Source organism: Aspergillus luchuensis, chromosome 5 (genome assembly GCF_016861625.1).
Source record: "Aspergillus luchuensis IFO 4308 DNA, chromosome 5, nearly complete sequence".
Taxonomy (NCBI): domain Eukaryota; kingdom Fungi; phylum Ascomycota; class Eurotiomycetes; order Eurotiales; family Aspergillaceae; genus Aspergillus; species Aspergillus luchuensis.
The window spans coordinates 3,959,851-3,982,064 of NC_054853.1; the positions used below are offsets into that span (position 1 = coordinate 3,959,851).

The window sequence follows — 22,214 nt, forward strand, 5'->3', positions numbered from 1 at the left end:
GGTTACGAGTACCTTTGAGGAAAGGGGTACATTATTAGAAGGAGAGGTAGAGATGATATGTGTAGAGACGGTGTTGTATAGGCTACTATTGGTGTTGTTGGTGGGTGAGTGAATGAATTGAAATTGAAATGATACATTCCGTCATGGCTCCATAAATATATAAAAGTAGCATAATTTGAACAACACCCAATCCTAGTAAACCAACCAACCGACCAACCCATCTAATATCCCAATTTACATACCCATAACCTACTGAAGAGGATCAATTCCTCCAAAAGTAACACTCTTGACCACCAAGAACTCATCAATACCGTACTTGCTGCCTTCGCGACCAAAGCCACTCTGCTTGACACCGCCGAATCTATTCAACCAATCCAGTTAGCAAGAATCACCACACAACAACATTCAACGAATAAGAATTGTAAGCAAGGGTATACTCACGGCGAAGCAACATCACTAATAAGTCCCGTGTTAACACCCACCATACCAACCTCCAGCGCCTCCGCAACACGGAAGATGCGCTTGACATTACTGCTGAAGAAGTACCCGGCCAGACCGACCTCAGCCTTGTTAGCCAGGTCAACGACTTCCTTCTCTGTCTCGAAGGGGAAAAGACCCGCCACAGGGCCGAACGTCTCCTCCGAAGCGACGAGCATATCCTTGTTCATCTCCGTGAGGACGGTCAAGTCGTAGAAGTTAGGACCAAGGTGAGCGGCCTTCTGACCGCCCGTCAGGACCTTTGCGCCCTTGGACACAGCGTCGCGAACGTGTTCGTCGACTTTGTTGACAGCGCGGTCGTGGATAACCGGACCGTGGGTGACGCCTTCTTCGAAGCCAGCACCCAGCTTGAAGTTCTTGACCTTCTCGGCGAAGCGCTTGGCGAATTCATCGTAGATGCCGCGCTGCACGTAGATGCGGTTCGCGCACACGCAGGTCTGTCCGGAGCTACGGAACTTGGAGGCTACAGCGCCGGCGACGGCAGCGTCGAGGTCCTCGACGTCGTCAAAGACGATGAAGGGGGCGTTGCCACCGAGCTCCCAGGAGACCTTCTTGATGGTCGAGGAGGACTGCTTCATGAGGAGCTTACCGACGTTGGTGGAGCCGGTGAAGGAGACCTTGCGGACCTCGGGGTGAGTGGTGATGGCTTCGCCAACCTCGGGGGTGTTCTGGGATGCGGTGACGATGTTGACGACACCCTTGGGGATACCGGCGCGGTGGGCCAGCTCGGCGAGGGCGTTAGCCGTGAAGGGCGTCTCACCGGGGGTCTTCGCGACAACGGTGCAGCCGGCTGCGAGGGCAGGGCCAATCTTTCTGGTGATCATGGCGGCGGGGAAGTTCCAGGGTGTGATGAGACCGCACACACCGACAGGCTGCTTCAGGGTCATGACCCGGTTGCCGGGGACGGAGGAGGGGATAGTGTCACCGTAGATGCGGGGAGCTTCTTCGCTGAACCATTCGAAGAAGCTGGCGGCGTAGTTCACCTCGCCCTTGGCGTCGGTGAGTGGCTTTCCGTTTTCCCAGGTTATCAGGGTGGCTAGGTCGTCGGCGTTGTCGATCATGAGCTGGTACCATCTGCGCAGCATGCGGGCGCGCTCGCGGGACAGCGTTGTGCGGAACTTGGGGAAGGCTTCTTTGGCGGCTTGAATAGCCTTCTCGGTATCTGCGGCGGAGAATTCGGGGCATGTTCCGATGAGCTTTCCGGAAGCAGGGTCTGTAGAAGTGGTTCTGTAATGAGTATAGCTGGTCTTTGGGCTTGTTGGTGGTGAAAGGTATATGGCCTACCGTGGACTTCGAAGGTCTGTCCGGATTGAGCGTCTACCCACTCGCCATTGACGTATGCCTTTTGGATGAAGAGGGATTGATCTTTGAGCTACATTATGACCGTTCAATTAGCAATTGGTTCTCGTAGATTGGAGACGAATTGTAACAAACACGAACCTGAGGAACGTTGTAACCCATGGTGGAAACTAGGCGTTTAGTGTGGATAGGAGCAGGAATGGCAAAAGGATAACGAAGGCGCGGTCTTAGGAGCTGCCGGGAAACTGGACGAATAAATCTCTCCATGACTGAAGTACTGAAAATAAATCGCAATCACACCCAGTGGGTCGTGTGGACGAGCAGATGTCCAGCTGCTGCTCTCTCGCTCTTCGTTCCGAAGTTCGGTGCGGGGAGACCTCGGTTTGTCTGAGAGGGTGTCGTGTTTTTGGGTCGGTGTACCACCACTTTCTGCAGCCTGTTATTAAATAGAGATCTAAAGGAGTTTCCAATCAATTCCGGACAAGACCAGCTATTTATTCTCGGAACTAGCAGTGGATTCTGGCAATGGCAATGCGCCGTGAATCTTACCGGCGGCCTTCAAGCGGGGGAGCTGCCGGTCACGTGGGTAGACGTCATTCGGAGCTTTCGGTTGCGCCGCCACGACAGTGCAGGGTTGCTGTCAGGTTCAGAAAGATGAGAGTACTGTATGGCCACTAACCTCGAGTCCTGCAAAATATCAAGGCTAAATTGAAGGCATTTGAGGCCATAGCTGGCTTTTGTTGCGCCTGTATCTCGATATATCACATCCGCGTAATTGGAATACCATATCGATATGCTATCCCTGGCCTCGGTGATAGTGGCCAATCATGAAATGCCGACACGAGAGCTCCGGGGTTTACACCAATAGGAGTACACTAGACTACCGGTACCTGTAACTGTAATACCAGTATATTACGACATATACCATGCGCATCACCGATCTATACAACACCAATTGGGAGTCATTTCTTCGACAAGTATACACATTGGGCAGTTGGCCACAAAGTATTAGATTAATAAGATATCACTCATTATCGATGTCATCTTCACCACGCGTGCCTGTTGAGGACCTGCCCTCGCTTTTGGAACGGTAATTCGGATGCATGCGCTTCATATGCAGATTGAGATTCCATGTCCGCGAGAAGCCCTTGCCATGCCTGGAGCACGCCCGGATAGGACAGATCAAGTCCTGCTTGCGATGTTCCCCTTTTCCTTTCGGTCGAGACCCATCCCCGGTGTCTTCAGGCGCCGTACTGTTGGCTCGCGATGTCGAGCCTCCCTTGATGGAAGCGGCACGAGAGCGTGGCCGTCTGCTCTGAGACCGAGACGGTTGTGAGATTTCAGCATCGGCCTCAGATTCGGGCTCAAGATCAGTCTCAACTTCTGGTTCCGATTCGCTTTCTTCGTATTTCCAGATCTTGGTATCGTCGTCTTGTATATCTTGCTTGATTTTGCCTTCTTTGAGCACCTGAAAAGCCATATCTTCACCAAACAAGGCTGAGCATCTCTGTGCTGTTCGCATCACCACGGCTGGTGGCCAGCCTATCATGGACGCGACACCCAGCACCTCGCTCCAATCCCGTATCCCGAGGCGAATACGACTCGCGGACCGTCGACGATCGCTACCGACGGAGCGGCCCCGTGAGCGGGAAGAGTGTTGTGACTGTGATCTGTGTCGTGAAGTTGCTTGAGAGGAGCTATATACACTTGACTCCGGTTCGCTTGATACATGCGTACTACGAGAACGAGCGTCGCTCGATCCGCTCTTGAAGGATGACCGTCGGGTTCGTTTTCTTCCTCTCGACAGGCTTCTGTCTCTTTGAGAATTGACTTTTCTCTTACGAGGTGACGAGCCAGACATCACACTCTCAGTGTCGGTCTGCCAGTCACTTGCGGAGCTGTCGTCCGCTGCCACTCCGCCCTTACGGGCACGATGAAGGCCCAGGAGAAGATCATCAAACCGCGAGAGTATATTCCGAGTGAGCGGGCGTAGTTGTCGTCTTGATTTATCGTCGTCCGTTTGGACAGTAGGGCGTAGTGGAACGCCATCCGCACCCTCACGCTCGCTTTCCCATGCGGTACTTTCGTCCTGCGTCTCGTGTTGAGATGCTGATCTTTTTCTTCGATGTGATGTAAATGGCTTCGACTCATAATCCCATTCCCTAGCCATAAACCTCTCTTTAGCTGTTCGTAACATGAACGCCATAATCGATTCCTCTAGTTCGGCACTTGGTCGAGGATCTGGCTGCATTCTCAGCGTCCAAGCATCATCGAGACTTTTCCGTACTTCCTCATCCGGTCTAGGCACCTCGGCCGAAGGTAAAGGCCATGCTGTCCAGCGCTTCGGAGGAGCAAATGTATCCATCTCATCCAGCAGTTGGTCATTTGTCTCAGTTGCCCGTCTCGCGATCTCCCGCGCCCGGACCCGGAGCGCATAAGCGTTGTACAAATGAGCAGCTAGATCTCGAGCACGAATATCTTCCAGAGCTTGAGCGTTCTGCCTCTCTTCGGCAGTCAATCTTCTCCATGTAGACTCAGGCCCGCGGAATCTGTTGGGACGGTACGAATGCGCCGGAGGGGTCTCTGAATCACGCTGGTGATCATGCCCAGTAATTTTTTGAAGTGGCTGCTTCTGCTCCCGCCGCCGCCGCTGATTTTCAGGTGAGTGAGGTGCCGATGCATAGCTATCCGCATCTGAACCAGATTGTTCGCCATTGCTCTCAACGTACGTAGCATCCGAGTGATCATTATCGATCGGCTCCTCTTCCATAATCACATCAAGATCTTGCTGGCTATCTCCTGTCCCAGTTTGGGTTTCTGGGTAGGGTACCAGATCGGCAACATCTTGGCTGCTCGGACCTCCGAAGATGGACCTGTACGGTTGAGCTGACTGCGGCGGGCTAAAGCGCGCGCCTGAGGGTGAGGACATGCCTCAGAGTTGGCGTTATAGAGCGGGTGGCTTGGCTTTGAGTACATAAATCAATAAAATAGAGGCTTTTGAGTTCAGGCCCATATGCAGCAAATTCGGCTAGATAGCGACTATCTAGATGGTCGTTCGGTTGATGATCATCAACGTTGGCGGTGTGGCTGCAGGCTTATCTTCGGAGAATTAGAGTTGCCAATCTATTGCATAAGTATCCATACAACCAGTGTGATCAGAAACGAATTGCGCACTTCTAAGTTAAGGATTCGGGATTGTTGTTGGAAGACTTATTAAATGGTGCGGATCAAGACGAAAAAGTCGAATGCACGTGACTTGATACATGTCTACTGGACATCACGATAGGTCCACTGCTTTCTTTTTACTAACACATTGAATCATACGGTGTCGAGAGATGAGCATGATTTATTCAAGGTAGGATGTACTCAGTTGCTATGTAAGGGTGGCTAGTCTCGTATGGTAGTATGTGAACTGATCTCCAAATTTATTCTTACCCAACCTCCCGAAGATTAAACCCATATTGAACCTATACATGGCTCTTTGTAGTATTGAAATCTAGCAGAAATCATACAGCAGACATATCCTGGTCAGACGGTAGACGTGTATACTTATTAGACAACACTCTAACTGAATGCTATGATAAATACAAAGAATCAAGACGCCAATATAGGAATGCTTCCAAATCCCAGCAGGATATCATTCTATTGTCACAGAAAAGCCAACTTTTATGTGCCTAACTTCATTTCTGGCCCTCCTTCTCGAGCTTTCTCCGCTTAGACCGCAGCTTGGCAGCCTCTTCGGACTTCTGCTTGTTCGAGTACATCATCTTCTCGAGGAGCTTGCGCTTCTTCCGGCTCATCATCATCTTCTGCCTCTCCAGCTCTTCCTCCTCCTTGCGCTTCTTGGAGGCGATCTTCTTGGCCTGAGCGGACTTCTTCTTGGCTGCTTCGCCAGCACCGCCACCAGACGAGAAAGGAAGACCAGCAGCTTCAGCCTCCAGCTCCTTCTGGTGCTGTGTCCGGGCGGCTTCCTCTTCATCCTCAGACTCGGAGGCGGCCTCGTTGTCCTCGAAGCCGCCGAAGTCCTCGTCCTCTTCCTCGCTCTCGCTCTCGTCCTCATCAGTCTCAGCGACGTCCATGCCACCGTTGATATCGGACTCTTCCTCGCTTTCAGCCTCGGACTCCTCTTCCTTGGTCTCGGCCTTCTTCTCATCAGTGGCCTCCTCCATCTCCTCGTCGCTGTCTTCGTCTAGCTCTGCCTCACCTTCCTCCTCCTGCTCGGCCAAGCTGGCGCGAGGGTCATAGCCACCCTTGGAAGGCTTGACCCACGGGCTCAGGTGAGGGGGAAGAGTGGCGCCAGGGGCGTACAGATCAGCACGGAGGAGCTTGCCCTCGTTGATGCAGTCCCACACCCATTGGGGCTGGACATAGGTTCTGCCAGGAATGCGGGTACCCGGTCTGACCTTCTGGGCAGCACCGTCTGTCGAAGCAGCAGGGATAGCAGGCAGCGAAGACTCAGGCAGAGAAGGGCGATCGACAATTTGGTGGGTAATGCGAGTATCCGTCTCATCGTGGGTGAAAGCTCCGTCACCGAGGACAGCGTCCCATCCAATCCTGGTGCAGCCGAAGGAGCGAAGGATGAACTCCAGGGGCGCCTTGGGGGCCTCACGGGAAACGTAGAAAACGAAAGGTGCGAACAGAGAACCAGCCTCATCGCCGCTCAAGTCGGGCTGGGGAAGAGTGTCGGCCTCGGGGGCAGTAGGCTCGAACTTGTCGATAGCCTCAGAAGCTTCTTCGGTTGTCTCGGTAACTTGCTCGTCTTTGGTCTGATCCAAGCCTGCGGTCTTGATGACCTTGTCGACCTTGGCCTGAACCTCCTTGGAGACTTCCTGGTTGGAAGGCTTGCTCGCCTGCTTGTTGGCTTCGAGAGCCTTGGGGGGTTCGCCGACGGTGCGACCCTCCAGAGTGAAGGCCGCCAACTCAGCACCATTCTCGTCGCTCCTCTTATCGAACTTGGGGGGATAGCGAAGACCAAGAGTCGAGTAAAGACGATAGTTGACGAATCCGAGCAGAGTCGTGTAGAAGTCGACGAAGGTGGCCATGATACGGTAGTCGACGTCGCCGTTGACACGCTGCACGAAGCGGTAGGGCACAAGCCACATGATGTCCTGTCCCTGGATAGTCGCCTGGTAGTAGATACCCTTGATCGACAGGAAAGATTTGCGCAGGGAGTTCGTGGTGATCAGGTAGTGCTGGAACTCGTGGGTAACCCGCTGGCAGAGAGCGATGGTCTTGGCTGGGACATGGGGAGAAGAGGGGAGGTTGGCAAAGAGGAACAGCAGAGACAAGGCATCGTCGAGATCTCTCAGAGCGTCAATGAATGTCGGGTAGCGCTCCTTGATGATGTGGTCCAAGGTGAGCTTCGGCGCATGGTTCTTCTCCAAACGGGACGCATCAGAGACTTCACCACGTCCAAGAGAGCGGGCAATCTTCTTCGCAAGCGCCTTTTGGTCACGGAACTTCCTCAGGAGGGGCTCATGGAGGAGGAACTGAATATCTTTCGTGTAGTAGAAAGTGGTGTTGGGAGTGGAAGTCTTGGAAGCCTTCTTCTTGTTCCGGGGCTCACGGGGGTAAATTCCTGTTTTGCGACAGAGAACGAATCAGCACCATGTATATGATTTAAACCCTCAATCCATCGAAAGGATATGCATACCCTTGAAGATACATAGTCGACGGAAATCCGGGAGGGAAATCTGAAGTTTGCGCACGGCCTGGGTTCTGGTAATGTAGTTTTTGGCCTGGCCAGAGGTTCCTGAAAAACGGAAATTGTTAGCATGAAATTTTCGCATGAAAATTAGGAGTGTAGGTACCCTTCTTCTTAATCTTAGCCATGTTTGCGACTGTTCTGGTGCAAGTGTTGCGGGTTGAAGATTGGAGAAAATCCCGATAACCAGAAAAATCTCGATAAGTTTTTTTTTTCTTTTACTTTTCTGGATCAGCAGCTCGGAGTGGTCCGTGCACGGCGGAAAAGGGAAATGCGCGGAGTCTTGGCACGTGAAGCCAACCGGACAGCTGGAGATCCGCGGCCTCCAACTCCCCCAAGCGTTTCACGGCCGTTGCATAGGCCGTCTCTTGATCAATACGGGTATGCGCTGAGTGATCAGCTTCTTTGAAGTCAGTATGGGGGTAGATCATAGGAAAGCCGCCGTGTTTGGTGGTGCTCTGGCCCTGCGACTTCTTCTCTCAGTACTATTCCCCTCACTCCCCGACTTGTTGACGGGTAGAGTCGAGGTATCAACACCGGTGACCAGCTTCAAAAGACGTAAGTCAGAGGTAGCAGTCTTGAGGCTACTGGAAGCTAATACTCGCTCTTATAGTTCAAGAGGGTCTTTTCCTGTACATGCGCAATGTTTCCCCCTATGATGGAGGCGTCTTTCACCAGGTATAACCGACGACTATACATTCAAGTGAACCCTCCTAACAGAGCACAGGCACCGCTACTTCTTCCTCTATTTTCCCTCCTACCGAACGCGCAATCCCATCCTCTTCCTACGGCGTTATTCTATTCAATGATAGACCTGGTGAACGCAAATGCTCTGGTTACGATCTCGGATTCAGGACAGGCGGTATCGGGGAGATTCTATTCGGCATTGCGAAAGCATATCAGATGGGATGGAGTGTCTATTGCGGCATGGTAATGGCGGACATCTATACTTTGTGTTTCTCGGTGCTGACCTTGTCAGGTTCCTGTTCAATCCCTTCACCATCGCTACCTGCTTGGGCCGGTCGACCGGGGTGTTCACTACGACTGGAATCCTATACGCCTTTTCGAGCGCTGTCACCGGAAACAGTCTGAATGCAATGCTGTCTCTGGGGCTTGCATCGTACCTGTCGATATATCCAGCACTTCTCTTCATCCCGCTTGTTCTTCTATGCTACGACCAGCGAGTCCAGAAGACTAAGGTTTCCTCCGGTACCCTACCGTTCGCTCTACAACACTTCGCAGTCTTCCTTACATGCATCCTGGGACTGCTTAGCATATCTACCTTGTTGATTGGCGACTTTTACACTTTCATCTCCGCGACATATGGCTTCCACTTGCTCGTGCCTGACCTGACCCCCAACGTTGGCCTATGGTGGTACTTCTTCATCGAAATCTTCGATTCTTTCCGAGAGTTCTTCCTTGGGGTGTTCTGGCTTCACTTGGCTGCGTACATGGGCGGTCTTACTGTGCGACTGCGCCGGCAGCCTTTGTTCGTGCTGACGTCCCTTTTGGGGATTTTTGCCATTTTCAAACCATATCCTAGCATTTCCGACGCGTCATTATACTTCGCTCTGCTCCCACTCTACCGCCACCTCTTCCCTCGTAAGCACATCCCCCACTGCATCCATTGACATGTGCTAATGCTATTAGTGATGCGATACACCTTTTTCGCAATCTCCGCCCTTCTCTACGCCACTCTTCTAGGACCCGCATTCTACCATCTCTGGATCTACGCCGGCTCCGGCAACGCCAACTTTTTCTACGCCATCACTCTTGTATGGAGTCTCGGTCTATCAATATTACTAGCCGACACCATCTTCGCCGCCCTCCGCGACGAATGGGAACACGACAACCCCGAGTTGCGCGGCAAAGAAGTGCGACAAGTCTAAATTCAAGTGTAACTGTACTTTAATCTACATACCCACACCATAGCATCCATCCAAAGAATCAAATGTTCAACAGATCATACATACGGCCCCCCATCCAACCTAACAGACATAATCCTATAATCCGGCTCCTTAACCATCCCATTCCTCAACCTCCTCGGCCGAGGACTATACTCATCCGTCTCAAACCCAATAGCTTCATAAAGCCTCTGGGCCACGCCATTCGACGTAAACACCGTCAACATCGCCTTCTCCACCCCAACCCGTCTCCCTATCTCCATCAGCACAAGCAGTAGCCGCTTCCCGAGCCCTTGCTTCTGCACCTCAGCCGACAAATGGATCTCGTAGAGATACACCACCTCTTTCCCGTCTTCGTACGTAATCATAAATGACATGAATCCGACCACTTCCCCTTCACCATCACTTGGTGTTAACTCTTCCCGACGAACAACCAAATACTTCATATCAGGAAGCTTCATCTCCTTCTTCTTCTTACTGGGAGACCACCCCGTCGAGGAATTCCTGTATGCCTCGGAGGATGTCTCCTCGATGAGATCGAAGCATGCATTTAGGTCGGTGGTAGGGATGCTGGCTGCGGAGTGGATGGAGAAGTTGTATTTTTGTTCTCCATCAGAATATTTCTCTGTATTCTTGATTGTGTAGGTTAGACATTCTGGGGGGATGTATTTTGAAGTGAATTCTTGGATGCTGAGTTTGTTGGTGCGCTCGACGAGCGGGAGTGATGATGATGGGTTGTCTGCGATGTAGTTAGAATTATAATTTTCTTATGTTATAGGATATTTTATTATATTTTTGATCTGACGTACACTGACTCCCATTGCGCTCATACTCATGACCTTGTGGTTGGGACTTAATACTAGCTCGTGTCTTCTTCGGGTGTTGTACGCGTCTCCGCCGCGCGGTAGTTGTAGTAGTGGTGTTCTTGGTTACTCGGCCTCCTTGGACGGATGATGACATTTTCGCTCGCTTTATGTGCGTTTAAGATATATAAGTGTTTCGTGTTTCTCTTTGTTTAGAATTCTAAGGGAGGTGTGTCTTGGTATTAATGCTTCGCTGGGTGTTGAAGAATTGATGTGTCGTGTGGCCGAGGTGATTGGTTGATGTGCGGGATTTCCGTTGTCCAGTTTTCCCATGGCAGGGCGTTGTGCCGGGATGGACTGTTGTACATGCATGCATGGGTGTGTTGTGCATGGTGGAGGGTATGTTGCTTTTTCTAGTTCACTATAGAGCTTCTCAAGCACTTGTATCACTGTATACGGTTTTTCATTAAATGGTTTGTGGTTATCGTGTTATAATACTAGCTGCGAGCTATATATATTGAAAGGGTGACGGACAGATTTGAGCAGGAGTAGTAAGTAGTACACAGGATTCAAGTCTCTAAGCTTCCTCAGCTCTCAACTTCGCCGCAAACTCCTCAGCCCGTCTCTCAGCCTCTTCAGGTCCCAGTTCCCCGAAAATGTCAATTCCCCAGCGGAAGGGGTAGTTGTAGCGCGTGTTGCGATCGAGTTTGTTCAGGGCCTCGAATTCGGCGTCGGGGATGATGAAGTCTACTATCGTTAATAAATCGCGACACAGAGGGGAGTATACAAGAACTACCTTGGAAGTTACTCTCAATCCGAGACGGGGTAACACTCTTTGGCAAGACGGCCGTGCCGCGCTGAACAGCCCATGAGATCAACAATTGAGCGGGCTCCTTTTCCAGCTTCTTCGCGATTTCTTGGACCTGAGGGTCGTCGATGACACTGCGAATGGATTAGCGCGCGACGAAGATATTGTATCGTTGATACCTACCGAGGTAGCTCGTAGATGTTGTTCCCCAGAGGGCTGTATGCGACGGGAAGGATGTTCTAGTTCATCTCTGTCAGCAAAGCTATTACTTCAGCAGTTACGGAGACGATGCTTACCTTCTCCTTCAGGTACTCAGTGAGCTTTGGCTGGAGTAGGTACGGGTGGGCCTCGATTTGGTTCACAGCAGGCGGGATAGTCGCGGTCTTGAGCAGCTCCTTTACCTTCTCGACGGTGAAGTTGCTCACACCAATACTGCGAACCTTGCCCTTTCGGACTAGGTCCTCCATGGCTTTCCAGGTTTCAGAGATCGGAACGTCTGCCAGCCGGAAGCGTTTTGTCACCGGGTCTAGGGGAGGCTGGAAAGAGTTCTGGTGGATGAATGCCACGGGCCAATGGATCTGGGTTTGTTAGTACGATCTGGGGATGAGTACAGTTATTGTCGTACCAAGTATAGATCGAGATAGTCGGTCTGGAGATCCTTGAGGGTCTTGTTGACAGCCTCTTCTACATTTTCGGGGTGATGGTGGGTATTCCATAGCTTGCTGGTGATCTAGAAGGCCATGAAAGGCGGATGTCAGTTGACTGCACATGACATTAGCCAATGCGACATGGTAACAGACAAATATTTCCTCGCGCGGCACTCCTGATTTCTTCCAGCCATCTCCGACTTCTGTTTCGTTCTGATAGATGGCAGCGGCATCAATGTGACGATATCCGGAGCGCAGAGCTGCCTCAACCGCATTCTCTACTTCGTGGGGTTTGGATAACTGGGCCTGTCAGTTTGCGATGAGTTGATTTCGCGAATGCTTCGCATACCCATGTTCCTAAACCGACGGCGGGGATCTCGTATCCCGAGTTTAGCTTGAAGGTACGTCCCAAAGACATGTTGTTGTAGGAATGTTGTATGGAGTATTGGGAGAGATGTGATGTTTGTGTAAGTGAACAGAAGCCACGAATGTAAAGTTCAAGGGGAAAAGAGAGCGCCATGGTCAGGAGTGAGGGGATAGCTCATTACCCCTCATTCAACCGTCGATCCCGTCCGCGCAATGCGATATCAAATCATGTTAAGCACTGAGCCTATGGAATCCACTGGTTGAGTGATGGATGGTGCAATTTAGCCGTATCTGTTGTCAACTCATCCTGCTGGGTGATTGCGCGATGCTTTAGGTCCCGCTTGGGTTCGCCAGATAAATGGCTGGACAGCCTGATCTATACTATCTGACGCGGAGAGAATTCCAATATTCATCCCACAACTGCAGTAATGCAGTAATAAGAAGTAGAGTAGTTTGTCAATCATTTTAGGACAAACATGTGGTCTGGACTACTACTACTACTACTACTACTACAATAGACCGGTTGACCATTGGGCTCTGTATAATCATTGATAGTCTGACAGGAGGGCAGCCCTCTATATTATGGATTATAGAACCGACTTCCAACACCGTCGTAAGGAGAAGCTTCTGGCGACGTCGCACCAGGATGGCAATGCTGCGTAGCTCCTTAACAAAATCCTAGTTAATTTTCCGGCAATTTCGAAGCCTACGTCACTTGTTCCTCAACGATGATGACCGAAATATCTCCGGAATGGGACTGCAATCAGATGATCGTAAATCAAGGACTGTTGAATGTTATCAGAGCGAGAGAACATACCCGAATTGTAACTGGAGCCTGGATAACGGAGATAAAGCTGGTTTATGGGGTGTCGGAGAATTAACGATCGCGATGTAAAGCGCCTAGAAAAGCGCGGAATTCCCTCGGCTTATCCGCGTACTGCTTGTGCGGGCTGATAGTCTTGAATCCGGGTCGGTCACAATGCGCATAAACACCCCGTGCCTGGTATACATAGATGACTGCCAGGGGCAGCTTATCATTATTATTGTCAACACGTTACACTATTCTGTCAATGGCTTGCGGGCCGGTTTTTCGGCGTTTGAAAACCAAGGTCCTCTCGGCCTTCGAACCCGGGGAAGCGGTTGTCCCTCCAACGCCCACGTGCCCCGCGCCACTCACCGAATACTAGGTGCTTACATGTAAGACGGCTTTCTCTTCCAACATATTCTCTTTAAACCAAAAATAGTGATATTTTGCAGTTGACTTATACAAACATATATATTACTGATTTACTAGTACATAAGTTGGCCAAATTGCAGTCCCCGAGATAATCCCGATAAGGTAAGGGAAGCCAAAAGGGAGAAGACCGACACGAAACAGGAAAAGTCTGCTCTTTCTCTGGCGGGGCCTCTGGTCCACCTCGCCCAGCTTCACTTATTCATTTATCTTCCACCATCTTCCCTAGGCGAGCAAAGTCACGGCTTTTGCTCAATTACTGCTATAGATAAGAAAATTCGCTGCACGGTGACGATGAATTGCCTGATTTCAGATTATCAATAATACATCAGCATGAAAAAACGAAGGCGCAACGAATTGATCGCCAGCATACTATATGCTGGAGGTTTCAGGCACGACTCATACTATCAATGCCCCACTCGCATAGAATGATGGAAGAACGGATTTATCAGCAAAAGAATCATCGGCGAACAACTGCCTTCTCTATGCGTACCCTCATTTGCTGGTTCAGCTCATGTCTCCATATTCTAAACCTTCATTCCCTTAACTAAGTCTTGTGGCCTTATTATTAAGCCCACCGTCACTCAAGTGGAGCTTGTCCACTTACGTCAATAAACCAAGAGCAAGAGCTCTTTAAAAAGCTACAAACCTCCCAACCAAGATGAATTCCAACGATTGATCACATTCTGTTGCTATTGTCACCTGTCACTCGCTGCACCCCCACCTTCCAGAACAAAGACATATTAGAAAAATGGGCGCTACATCTCAGAAGCAGTGGACCGTCCTCAACAAGGACAACGACTTCGATGGCCTCACCTTTGGCGAGGCCCCTATCCCGAAAGTCGGTGAGAACGAGGTCTTGGTGAAGTTCCACGCTGCGTCGTTGAACTTCCGTGACCTGATCATCCCCAAGGTGTGTTTCTCATCCCCAGCTGCCAGCCAGCTGTTTTTCTGTCCGTTACGCTGTATTTCTGACAAATAATTACTATTCTTGCAGGGCCAATATCCCTTTGCGCTCAACTTCCCGGTTGTTCCTGGCTCCGATGGTGCCGGTGAGGTTGTCGAGACTGGCTCCAAGGTGACTCAGTTCAAGAAGGGTGACAAGGTTGTCACTCTGTTCAACCAGCAACACCAGTACGGCCCTATCGATGGCCGCGGTGCCAGCTCTGGTCTTGGTGGTGTTATTGATGGAACCCTCCGTCAGTACGGTGCCTTCAACGAGAACGGTCTCGTCAAGAGCCCTGAGAACCTCAACCACCTCGAAGCCAGCACTCTATCCTGCGCTGCTCTGACGAGCTGGAATGCTTTGTATGGCTTGAAGCCTTTGCAGCCTGGTCAGACTGTGTTGGTGCAGGGAACTGGAGGTGTTAGCATTTTCGCTTTGCAGGTAAGATTCCCATGCCCAGGGCTTGTAGAACACACCAAGGCTGACGCAGATACCTCACTAGTTTGCTAAAGCGGCCGGCGCAAGGGTCATTGCTACTACCTCCTCTGAGGAGAAGGCGAAGAAACTGAAGGAATTGGGTGCCGACCATGTCATCAACTACAAGACTGAGCCTAACTGGGGTGATGTGGCCCGCAAGCTGACGCCTGACAACGTCGGTGTCGACCACATTATCGAGGTCGGAGGCAGCGGTACCCTCAACGAGAGTTTCAAGTGCATCAAGTTCGAGGGTGTGATCAGCATCATCGGATTTGTCGGTGGCGTTGACCCCAAGTCCATGCCCAACGTGCTCGATACCTTGAGCCATATCTGTACTGTCCGTGGTATCTATGTTGGTAGCAAGGCTATGATGAACGACATGGTCAGGGCTATTGAGGCCAACAACATCCACCCGGTTGTGGATGAGAAGGTCTTCACCCTGGAGCAGACTCGGGAAGCCTACGAGTACATGGTGAGTGGCTTGTTCGCATAATGTTTTGTTCGATGGCTAACATAGAAAATAGTGGGGACGCAACCACTTTGGCAAGCTGGCCATCAAGATCGAATAATTGCGATAGTGGCGAGGTAGATCCCTTAGATACGACGTAAATTGTATGATTGCACGAATACCAATATAATTTATTACAATTTCATATATTGAAAGAATTATACGAGTAACGTCAATAAAAATTCTCCTTGTAGGTCTAAGAACTACTATATAGCGAACAGAAATGCACTGCATACCTAGTCCAGCAACGACACGGTGCTAGCTGTGACAGTGAATCTAACAAAAAGGTACTTGCAACAAAGGGCTGATTATCTACCATGGAATCTGAAATTCAAATCAAGTTGATCAACAGCTTGTTGACTGTTAATGCAATGCCAACAAGGTCATCCTGCAAGCCAATCAAGGACGAGGAAGGTCTCCCCTCCCCGCATCGCCACCTCATCTTGCGCCTCGACTTCTTTCATCATCATCACCGCAACGACTCCAGCTTTCTCCATCCGTCAATCCAAGTTGATGTGATTTCAGTTTTCCCGACCAACCCTACTTTTTCACATCCAATTCCTGTCAATAACTCCGGCAATCAGTCCAGATGCAAGCCAACACAAGACATAGATCGACTTTGCCGATCTACGGACCCGATCGCAAGAACATCAAGAAGTCCCAGATAAAATTCATTCGTCCGGCACAGATGAGTTTGCTTGCTCGAGTAACGTGCTATCCTCCCTTGGGTCAAATAACATGTCACCAAAGGGGGTCCAGGAGCTCGGGATCCACGGAACCTGATACGGTAGATAATAACACCCGTCTTCCATCACACTGTCGAATGATAGCTGATCCCGATAGATTAATTTCACCGTCGTGCTAGAATCAAGCACCTCATTTCCCGTGCAACCCTGGGATATCCAAATATGGCACAACACCTCTAGTGCTGAGTGGACCGCAACTTCACTCGAGAGTCGCGGGTCTACCGTGGCACCACTCATGAACGGCAGCGAGGAAGAATATAGTTACTTCCGTAATGTCTTTTCAGGGAGAATAGCTCTCCCGTCAGATCCTGGGCATGCACAATTTACTGTCCGCTATCGGATCAATCCAGATGCCGAATGGCAATGGGTGAACCCGCAACAAGGTGCAAGTGATGGGATATTAGTGTTCGGCTCACAGAAGCCGCAGTCCACTTTGCTGGAGACGACACCAACAGAGTTCAGACAATATTTCGAGGGAATGTCTGCCGATATCGACATTGAACCAAGAAAGAGCGAATCGCCTGGTTCAAACTTGTGGCATCTTTCGGGGAAAGCCCAGCCAGCTCATGCAGGTGAATCCGGGTACAAAGAGCTGGCTCTTGGAGTTCCTACATCAATCCTGCGGTATTTTTCCCTAGTGCGGATCTGGGCTCCATGGCTCGGCCCAAGACATGGACAAGGGAAATTTGAATTGTCTGAAGAAGCCATATTGTGCTCGTTTCTGCGGACTGACGGAGTACACATTGTGCTTCTTGGGTTGTCTGGCACGGATAATGTCTTGACCACTTTTGGATCAGGCGAAAATGGGGAAGTGATTGTCAAATCTTTGAGTGACAATCCAGAGCCGTCTACATTCCAGATACTAGCATCAGCTGCGGAGGATTATGAAGTTGCAATGAGCGCAATCGTATACGAAGCTCGCAAGCTCGCAAGACCATATGCCGAGCAAGAGGCATCTGATCACAAGCGGGCCCCGGTTTCGCCTCCACCAGACGATATAGTGGTGGTAGAAAAGGATGTGAAGGCACAGTGGATGGCTGAGTGGTACGACGGCTTAACCTACTGCACTTGGAACGGACTGGGTCAGGATTTGACAGAAGAGAAGATCCTTCGTGGTCTTGACTCGTTGAAGTCTCATGGAATCCAGATAGCTAATCTCATCATTGACGACAACTGGCAAACGCTGGATGAGGCCGACTCACAATTTAAGAGGGGATGGAGGCAGTTTGAAGGAAATCCAGCTGCTTTCCCAAAAGGTTTTAAACAGACCATTGAAGCCATTCGTCAAAAGCATCCCAACATCGAACACATCGCAGTTTGGCATGCGATACTCGGCTACTGGGGAGGCATTTCATCGGAGGGTGATCTTGCTAAGAAATACAAGACAAAAAGAGTAGAGATCAAAGTGCCTGCTGTGGGAGGAGCTATTTCGCATGCGTTTGAGCATGGCTCGGTGCTGGCAATCGACCCAGATGATGTCCAGAAATTCTACGACGACTTCTACAGATATCTTGCCTCCATTGGAGTTGACTCCGTCAAGGCAGACGCCCAGTTCTTTCTCGATCTGATCAAAGACCCAGAGGACCGGAGAAGATTTATCACCACTTATCAGGACGCATGGTCCATCTCTACGTTGCGACACTTCAGCTCAAGGGCTATATCCTGCATGTCAATGTTCCCACAAGCCATTTTCCACTCACAGCTTCCAACGACCAAGCCTACTATTCCTCTTCGAAACTCAGACGACTTCTTCCCTAATATCGAGTCATCCCATCCATGGCACATCTTCTGCAACGCCCACAACGCCCTGCTGACCCGCTACCTGAACGTCGTACCCGACTGGGACATGTTCCAAACAAGCCACCCGTACGCCGGTTTTCACGCCGCGGCACGTTGCGTCTCTGGAGGGCCAGTATACATCACGGACGAACCCGGCAAGCACGACGTGTCTCTCATTGACCAGATGACTGCCAAAACCATACACGACGGAACCGTAATCCTCCGCCCAAGCCTAATCGGCCGTGCCATGGACATCTATCACGACTATAACGAAGGCCACATAGTGCGCGTAGGTACATATACAGGCTGGGCCCGAACCGGCAGCGGCATCCTGGGTCTCTTCAACATCTCCACTGCCGAGAAGTCCACCATAATCCATCTCCTAGACTTCCCCGGAATCCACCAAGACTCCCAAGGCGACTACATCATCCGTGCCCACACTAGCGGCATGATTGCCTCGGACCTGCGCGTCCCGGACACGGAGTCATCCCTAGTCACAGTAACTTTGCCACCGAAGGGCTGGGAAATCCTAACAACATACCCAACTTACACCTTCGACCTGAAGGCCAAGAAACGCGCCTCCACAACATCCCCAGAGACGAAAGTAGCAGTCTTAGGCCTAACCGGAAAAATGACCGGCGCAGCAGCAACCATCTTCTCCGATATATACGTTGAAGATAACGGCCGACTGCGATTCGACATAAGTCTGAAGGCTTTGGGCGTACTGGGGATCTATTTCTCCGATCTGCCGGACTGGAGTGTTGATGACAACTTCATGGTCATGATACTGGGGAGACCTGTACCGAAGAAGACTGTCTGGAAGGAAGGCGGTGATGAGGGGAGAGTGCTGGCAGTGGACATCCTGACTGCATGGAAGGAGATGGGGTTGAAGGCTGGGTGGAGCAATGATGTCCTTGTTGAGGTGTTTGTTGGTTGAAACATTGAGAGGGGGTTTGTAGAGGTGTTCGTCGGTTGAAACATTCATAGAGGGATGTGGGTGATGAGATGGTTACTGCTTCGGAGGGGTTATTCCTTTTAGAAGGTTCGAGTCAGTGGATATTAGTACAGGTATAGTAAAGTAAGAAGAGACTCGGCATATACAGATATTCGCCAAGCAAGACGATTAAATAAGAGTGGTTGTTCTGAGCAAAGTATCCAAGGAAGCGAATTTACTACTCAGTAATAGCTACTGGTGGCACAATGAACCAATAGAAGCATACCAAATGCTAGATGGGGATTAAGAATGTCCGTGAAAAGTTACATGGACTCAACCTTTCATATCTTCTAACAATAACACATATATAACATTCTGCCATTATCATACTACGATTATATCACAAAAAATACCAACAAGCTCCTTAAGACCAGGATCAGTCAGATCGCAACAATTTCTCCCACAACCACAACTACACCCCTGCACCCTCCCTCCACTACTACCCCCTCACCCCCCAGACAAAGAAAAAACCACCTAATAATCCCCCGTCGGCAACCCCCTAACCGGCACATACTGGCCATGAAACCCAAACGCCACGGGTCCAGCCACCCTCGCCCTCCCCAACTCGACCAAACTCCTTGCATCCAAACAAAGCAAATAACTCTTCCCCGTCAACCCATCTAACACCACACTAAGCAACACTCCATCATCCTCATCTCCATCCCCCTCCACACCATCCGGGTTCGGAACGAAGATCGGTTCCCCGGGGGACTGGGCATGATGGGACCATACCTTCGTTTCCCCAGATTCGTTATCAAATTTGATGATGCTGTCGAAGAGCGTGGATTTGCCTGTGTCTGCGACGGCGTACATGTACCGGTGTTTGCGGGTTACGTAGGCCGGGTGCATGGTGGGGAGTTCGGGGGAGAAGGGTTTGCAGGAGGTGGATTCGAGGAGGGCTTCTTGGGGGGTTTGGGGTTCGGGGTTAGGTGTTGATGATGATGATGATGGTGATGGGATAGCAGGGAGTCGGAAGCGGGAGATAGATGAGCAAGTATCGTCTGTTCTGGGTTTGGCGTGGGGAGAGTCGGAGAGGAGGCACTCGTAGTAGAGTTTGTGCATGAAGTCTGCGGTGTCGAAGGTGACTAGTTCGGCGACGATGTCGGTGTCACCATTCTGGGTTGTTTCCTGCCACGCGTTGATGGTGTGGAAGCAGAAGAATGGTCGGCTGGTGTATGTGGCTATGAGACCTCGTTCTCCGGTGCGGTCGACAACGTACCATGTTGCTGGGAGGGAGGGGTCGAAGGGCTTGATGGCGTCGAGGAAGCTTGTGGAGTTGGAGCCGAAGTCGGCGGGGGAGATGTGGGCGTTCCAGACGCAGAGGACGACGTAGTCTGCTGTGATGAGGAGGGAGTGTAGGTATGCTGGGGTTGCGGGGAAGGTGGCCAGGATGGTGGTTTCGCCGGTTGATGCGGAGGTGCGGAAGATGCGGTAGGTATTGACCGGGCCAAATTCCAGGTTGTAGTTGAAGATGTCGCCGGTCTTGGGGTCGGAGCGGGCGTGTGCGGCTGTGCTGGGACCTTTCAGGTCGGGGTGGAGGTTCTGCTGGCTGGCGAGGGTGATGGGCTCGAGGGTCTCCGGGTCGAGCTGCTTGAAGGCGTTGAAGTCGGTTTTTGCGTGCAGGGTTTTGATCCCGGAAGATGTGTCCCAGCGGTGATTGTTGGTGGAGTTATCGGCGAGGCCTGGCATGTTGATGCTCAGAGTGACTCCGATATTTGCGGCCGTGGAAGTGGGTTTCTCTTCGGGTTCGTACTCCGTCTGGACCTTTTGGTATACGACCTTGCAGGGATCTCGCTTTTGGCCGAAGCTGAGTTTGTGCATCTCACCGGTCTGTCTTACTTGCTCGATGAGAGCGTCGGTGGAGAAGCGGGAGTTGTACAAGACACGCACTGATGGGTGGGTGCTGTCAGGCGCTAGGAGCTGGAATCGGTGGGTTTCACTGAAGCCATCAAACCAGTGACTGGCCTGAAAGGTCTCTCCATTGACGGTGTCGACCTTGTATTTGCCTGGTCCGGTGCGATAGAGGACACCAGCTGCGTAGGCGGGAATCTGGCCTTCGACGGGGAGCTCGATGGGTGTTTTCTCCTCGTAGTTGGCGTCGAACTGTGAGATAGAATGTTAGTGAAGAAGGTAGGTGTATCAAGGAGAAAGACTTACGCCTTGGACATTGGGCCAATTGTTGAAGTGGTCTTCAACGCGAGTTTCCTGTATGGCGGACATTGTGTGAGCAAGGCGCTGAGAATTGCTGCGTGTGCGGTGAGCTGAAGGTGATTTCTGTTGGAGTGGTTCGTGATGAATTCAAGAAGAATGAGAGGTGGATTCACGTACTATTTATCTGCCTGACTCTAGCGAGGAGTGGGTTGTGAGGTGGCTATGGTCAACTTTGTTGCTGCTCAAAGAAATGGCCCGAGCATAGCGGTGGGGGAATTCCGCCGGAGTTGGAGCTGTCATATCACCGTCTTGCTTACGGTGGAGGGTTGCCTGTCTCGCAGTGGTGTCCATTAAAGGTAACTTTTCTGACCTGCATTCGGTATTATCCATTTCTCACATGCCTGATAGAATTCATACGCTGATGATAGCCACAAGCCCGCAATAAGCGCAAGAGCCTAAGTCCTTATATACAATCTAATGATAGTAGTGCTTTAGAAAGCCCTGCCATGCTCTATTTGCTGGTGTTCCCAAACTCCAAGTAGATGGCTTATTCCTCGAAATACCACACTTTTAATTGACGCCCCTCCTCGTAAAATGGCCGTCTCGATTCATCCCTCTGTCTGGACGCCGTCGCGTAGTGCGCGAGCCTTTAGTCTCGTCGGATGGTCTGGATAGTATGGCTGGAGCCCTAGATCCCATGTGGGAAGCGCTGAATCGGGTATTGAGTTTATGGGTTCGGGCTGCGATTGGTTGAAAGTCGGCGAAGGGGTGTGCTGGTTGCGCGGAGCTCCCCCGCTCTCCTGCAGTCGCAAGTAAGTGCATTCCTTCCTCCGCGTGGCGCATTCTAAGCATGGCTGCCCCCCATCACAGGATTTCTTTAGCCTGGCACAGACATCACATGCATGCCGTTCTTTGCCGCCTATTCGAGGCCCTGGGATGGCCTGACCGGCATGTATACGGGCAGAACAAGACTTCCAGTGTCGCCGCAAGACATCTCTTGACAAACCTCCAACGTCAGTTCATGCATTGATCCATTATGCATAGCATACACACCCTCGTTTGTAATGAGAGCCGCAGAATCCACATCTGAAAGGCTTCTGTGAGCTATCTGAGCGCCATTCATCAGCACCACCCACGGCCCTTGCTTCCAAAAAGTGTGTATATCATACGGGTAGCTATATGTCGCTTGTGATGGTCTAAGCGATGAAAGACTGCCGAGCAAAATTGACAATTCCATACCCCGTCCATGGCTCGGTTGTCGGTAGAGGCCTGCATAGTTGTGTAACCCACGAGGCTGGAGCAAATAAGCAACACGCTGTTGGTTGTAGCTGCATACACTAAACAGAAATG

The 22,214-nt window shown here is 51.0% G+C and overlaps 10 protein-coding genes across 10 annotated transcripts; 3 read left to right on the top strand and 7 right to left on the bottom strand.

Annotated features, from left to right (window-relative positions):
• Positions 1 to 249: 249 nt before the first annotated feature.
• On the bottom strand, positions 250 to 2,064 carry UGA2 (NAD-dependent succinate-semialdehyde dehydrogenase; the record flags this gene model as incomplete). The annotated part of the gene is made up of 4 exons (XM_041691202.1): positions 250 to 361; positions 442 to 1,711; positions 1,783 to 1,870; positions 1,939 to 2,064. 4 exons carry the CDS (start codon positions 2,062 to 2,064, stop codon positions 250 to 252), a joined length of 1,596 nt encoding a protein of 531 aa, XP_041544711.1.
• A 757-nt stretch (positions 2,065 to 2,821) lies between these two features.
• AKAW2_51291A (uncharacterized protein) lies at positions 2,822 to 4,726 on the bottom strand (the record flags this gene model as incomplete). Its single annotated transcript, XM_041691203.1, has 1 exon — positions 2,822 to 4,726. The coding sequence occupies one exon, from the start codon at positions 4,724 to 4,726 to the stop codon at positions 2,822 to 2,824; it is 1,905 nt and encodes a 634-aa protein (XP_041544712.1).
• A 751-nt stretch (positions 4,727 to 5,477) lies between these two features.
• nop7 (mRNA-binding ribosome synthesis protein NOP7) lies at positions 5,478 to 7,629 on the bottom strand (the record flags this gene model as incomplete). The annotated part of the gene is made up of 3 exons (XM_041691204.1): positions 5,478 to 7,375; positions 7,451 to 7,549; positions 7,608 to 7,629. The coding sequence occupies 3 exons, from the start codon at positions 7,627 to 7,629 to the stop codon at positions 5,478 to 5,480; spliced, it is 2,019 nt and encodes a 672-aa protein (XP_041544713.1).
• A 288-nt stretch (positions 7,630 to 7,917) lies between these two features.
• On the top strand, positions 7,918 to 9,390 carry AKAW2_51293S (GPI-anchor transamidase subunit GAB1; the record flags this gene model as incomplete). The annotated part of the gene is made up of 5 exons (XM_041691205.1): positions 7,918 to 8,059; positions 8,115 to 8,179; positions 8,229 to 8,431; positions 8,481 to 9,103; positions 9,152 to 9,390. The coding sequence occupies 5 exons, from the start codon at positions 7,918 to 7,920 to the stop codon at positions 9,388 to 9,390; spliced, it is 1,272 nt and encodes a 423-aa protein (XP_041544714.1).
• A 74-nt stretch (positions 9,391 to 9,464) lies between these two features.
• On the bottom strand, positions 9,465 to 10,365 carry AKAW2_51294A (N-terminal L-serine N(alpha)-acetyltransferase NAT4; the record flags this gene model as incomplete). Its single annotated transcript, XM_041691206.1, has 2 exons — positions 9,465 to 10,144; positions 10,215 to 10,365. 2 exons carry the CDS (start codon positions 10,363 to 10,365, stop codon positions 9,465 to 9,467), a joined length of 831 nt encoding a protein of 276 aa, XP_041544715.1.
• Positions 10,366 to 10,785: 420 nt separating this feature from the next.
• On the bottom strand, positions 10,786 to 12,183 carry AKAW2_51295A (aldo/keto reductase; the record flags this gene model as incomplete). The annotated part of the gene is made up of 7 exons (XM_041691207.1): positions 10,786 to 10,955; positions 11,005 to 11,150; positions 11,200 to 11,255; positions 11,313 to 11,594; positions 11,642 to 11,746; positions 11,817 to 11,963; positions 12,013 to 12,183. 7 exons carry the CDS (start codon positions 12,181 to 12,183, stop codon positions 10,786 to 10,788), a joined length of 1,077 nt encoding a protein of 358 aa, XP_041544716.1.
• A 1,831-nt stretch (positions 12,184 to 14,014) lies between these two features.
• On the top strand, positions 14,015 to 15,255 carry AKAW2_51296S (zinc-dependent alcohol dehydrogenase family protein; the record flags this gene model as incomplete). Its single annotated transcript, XM_041691208.1, has 4 exons — positions 14,015 to 14,176; positions 14,261 to 14,650; positions 14,712 to 15,158; positions 15,211 to 15,255. The coding sequence occupies 4 exons, from the start codon at positions 14,015 to 14,017 to the stop codon at positions 15,253 to 15,255; spliced, it is 1,044 nt and encodes a 347-aa protein (XP_041544717.1).
• A 528-nt stretch (positions 15,256 to 15,783) lies between these two features.
• Positions 15,784 to 18,656, top strand: AKAW2_51297S (putative raffinose synthase protein Sip1; the record flags this gene model as incomplete). Its single annotated transcript, XM_041691209.1, has 2 exons — positions 15,784 to 15,981; positions 16,038 to 18,656. 2 exons carry the CDS (start codon positions 15,784 to 15,786, stop codon positions 18,654 to 18,656), a joined length of 2,817 nt encoding a protein of 938 aa, XP_041544718.1.
• Positions 18,657 to 19,187: 531 nt separating this feature from the next.
• AKAW2_51298A (carotenoid oxygenase family protein) lies at positions 19,188 to 20,933 on the bottom strand (the record flags this gene model as incomplete). Its single annotated transcript, XM_041691210.1, has 2 exons — positions 19,188 to 20,816; positions 20,871 to 20,933. The coding sequence occupies 2 exons, from the start codon at positions 20,931 to 20,933 to the stop codon at positions 19,188 to 19,190; spliced, it is 1,692 nt and encodes a 563-aa protein (XP_041544719.1).
• An 850-nt stretch (positions 20,934 to 21,783) lies between these two features.
• Positions 21,784 to 22,101, bottom strand: AKAW2_51299A (uncharacterized protein; the record flags this gene model as incomplete). Its single annotated transcript, XM_041691214.1, has 1 exon — positions 21,784 to 22,101. The coding sequence occupies one exon, from the start codon at positions 22,099 to 22,101 to the stop codon at positions 21,784 to 21,786; it is 318 nt and encodes a 105-aa protein (XP_041544720.1).
• Positions 22,102 to 22,214: the final 113 nt, after the last annotated feature.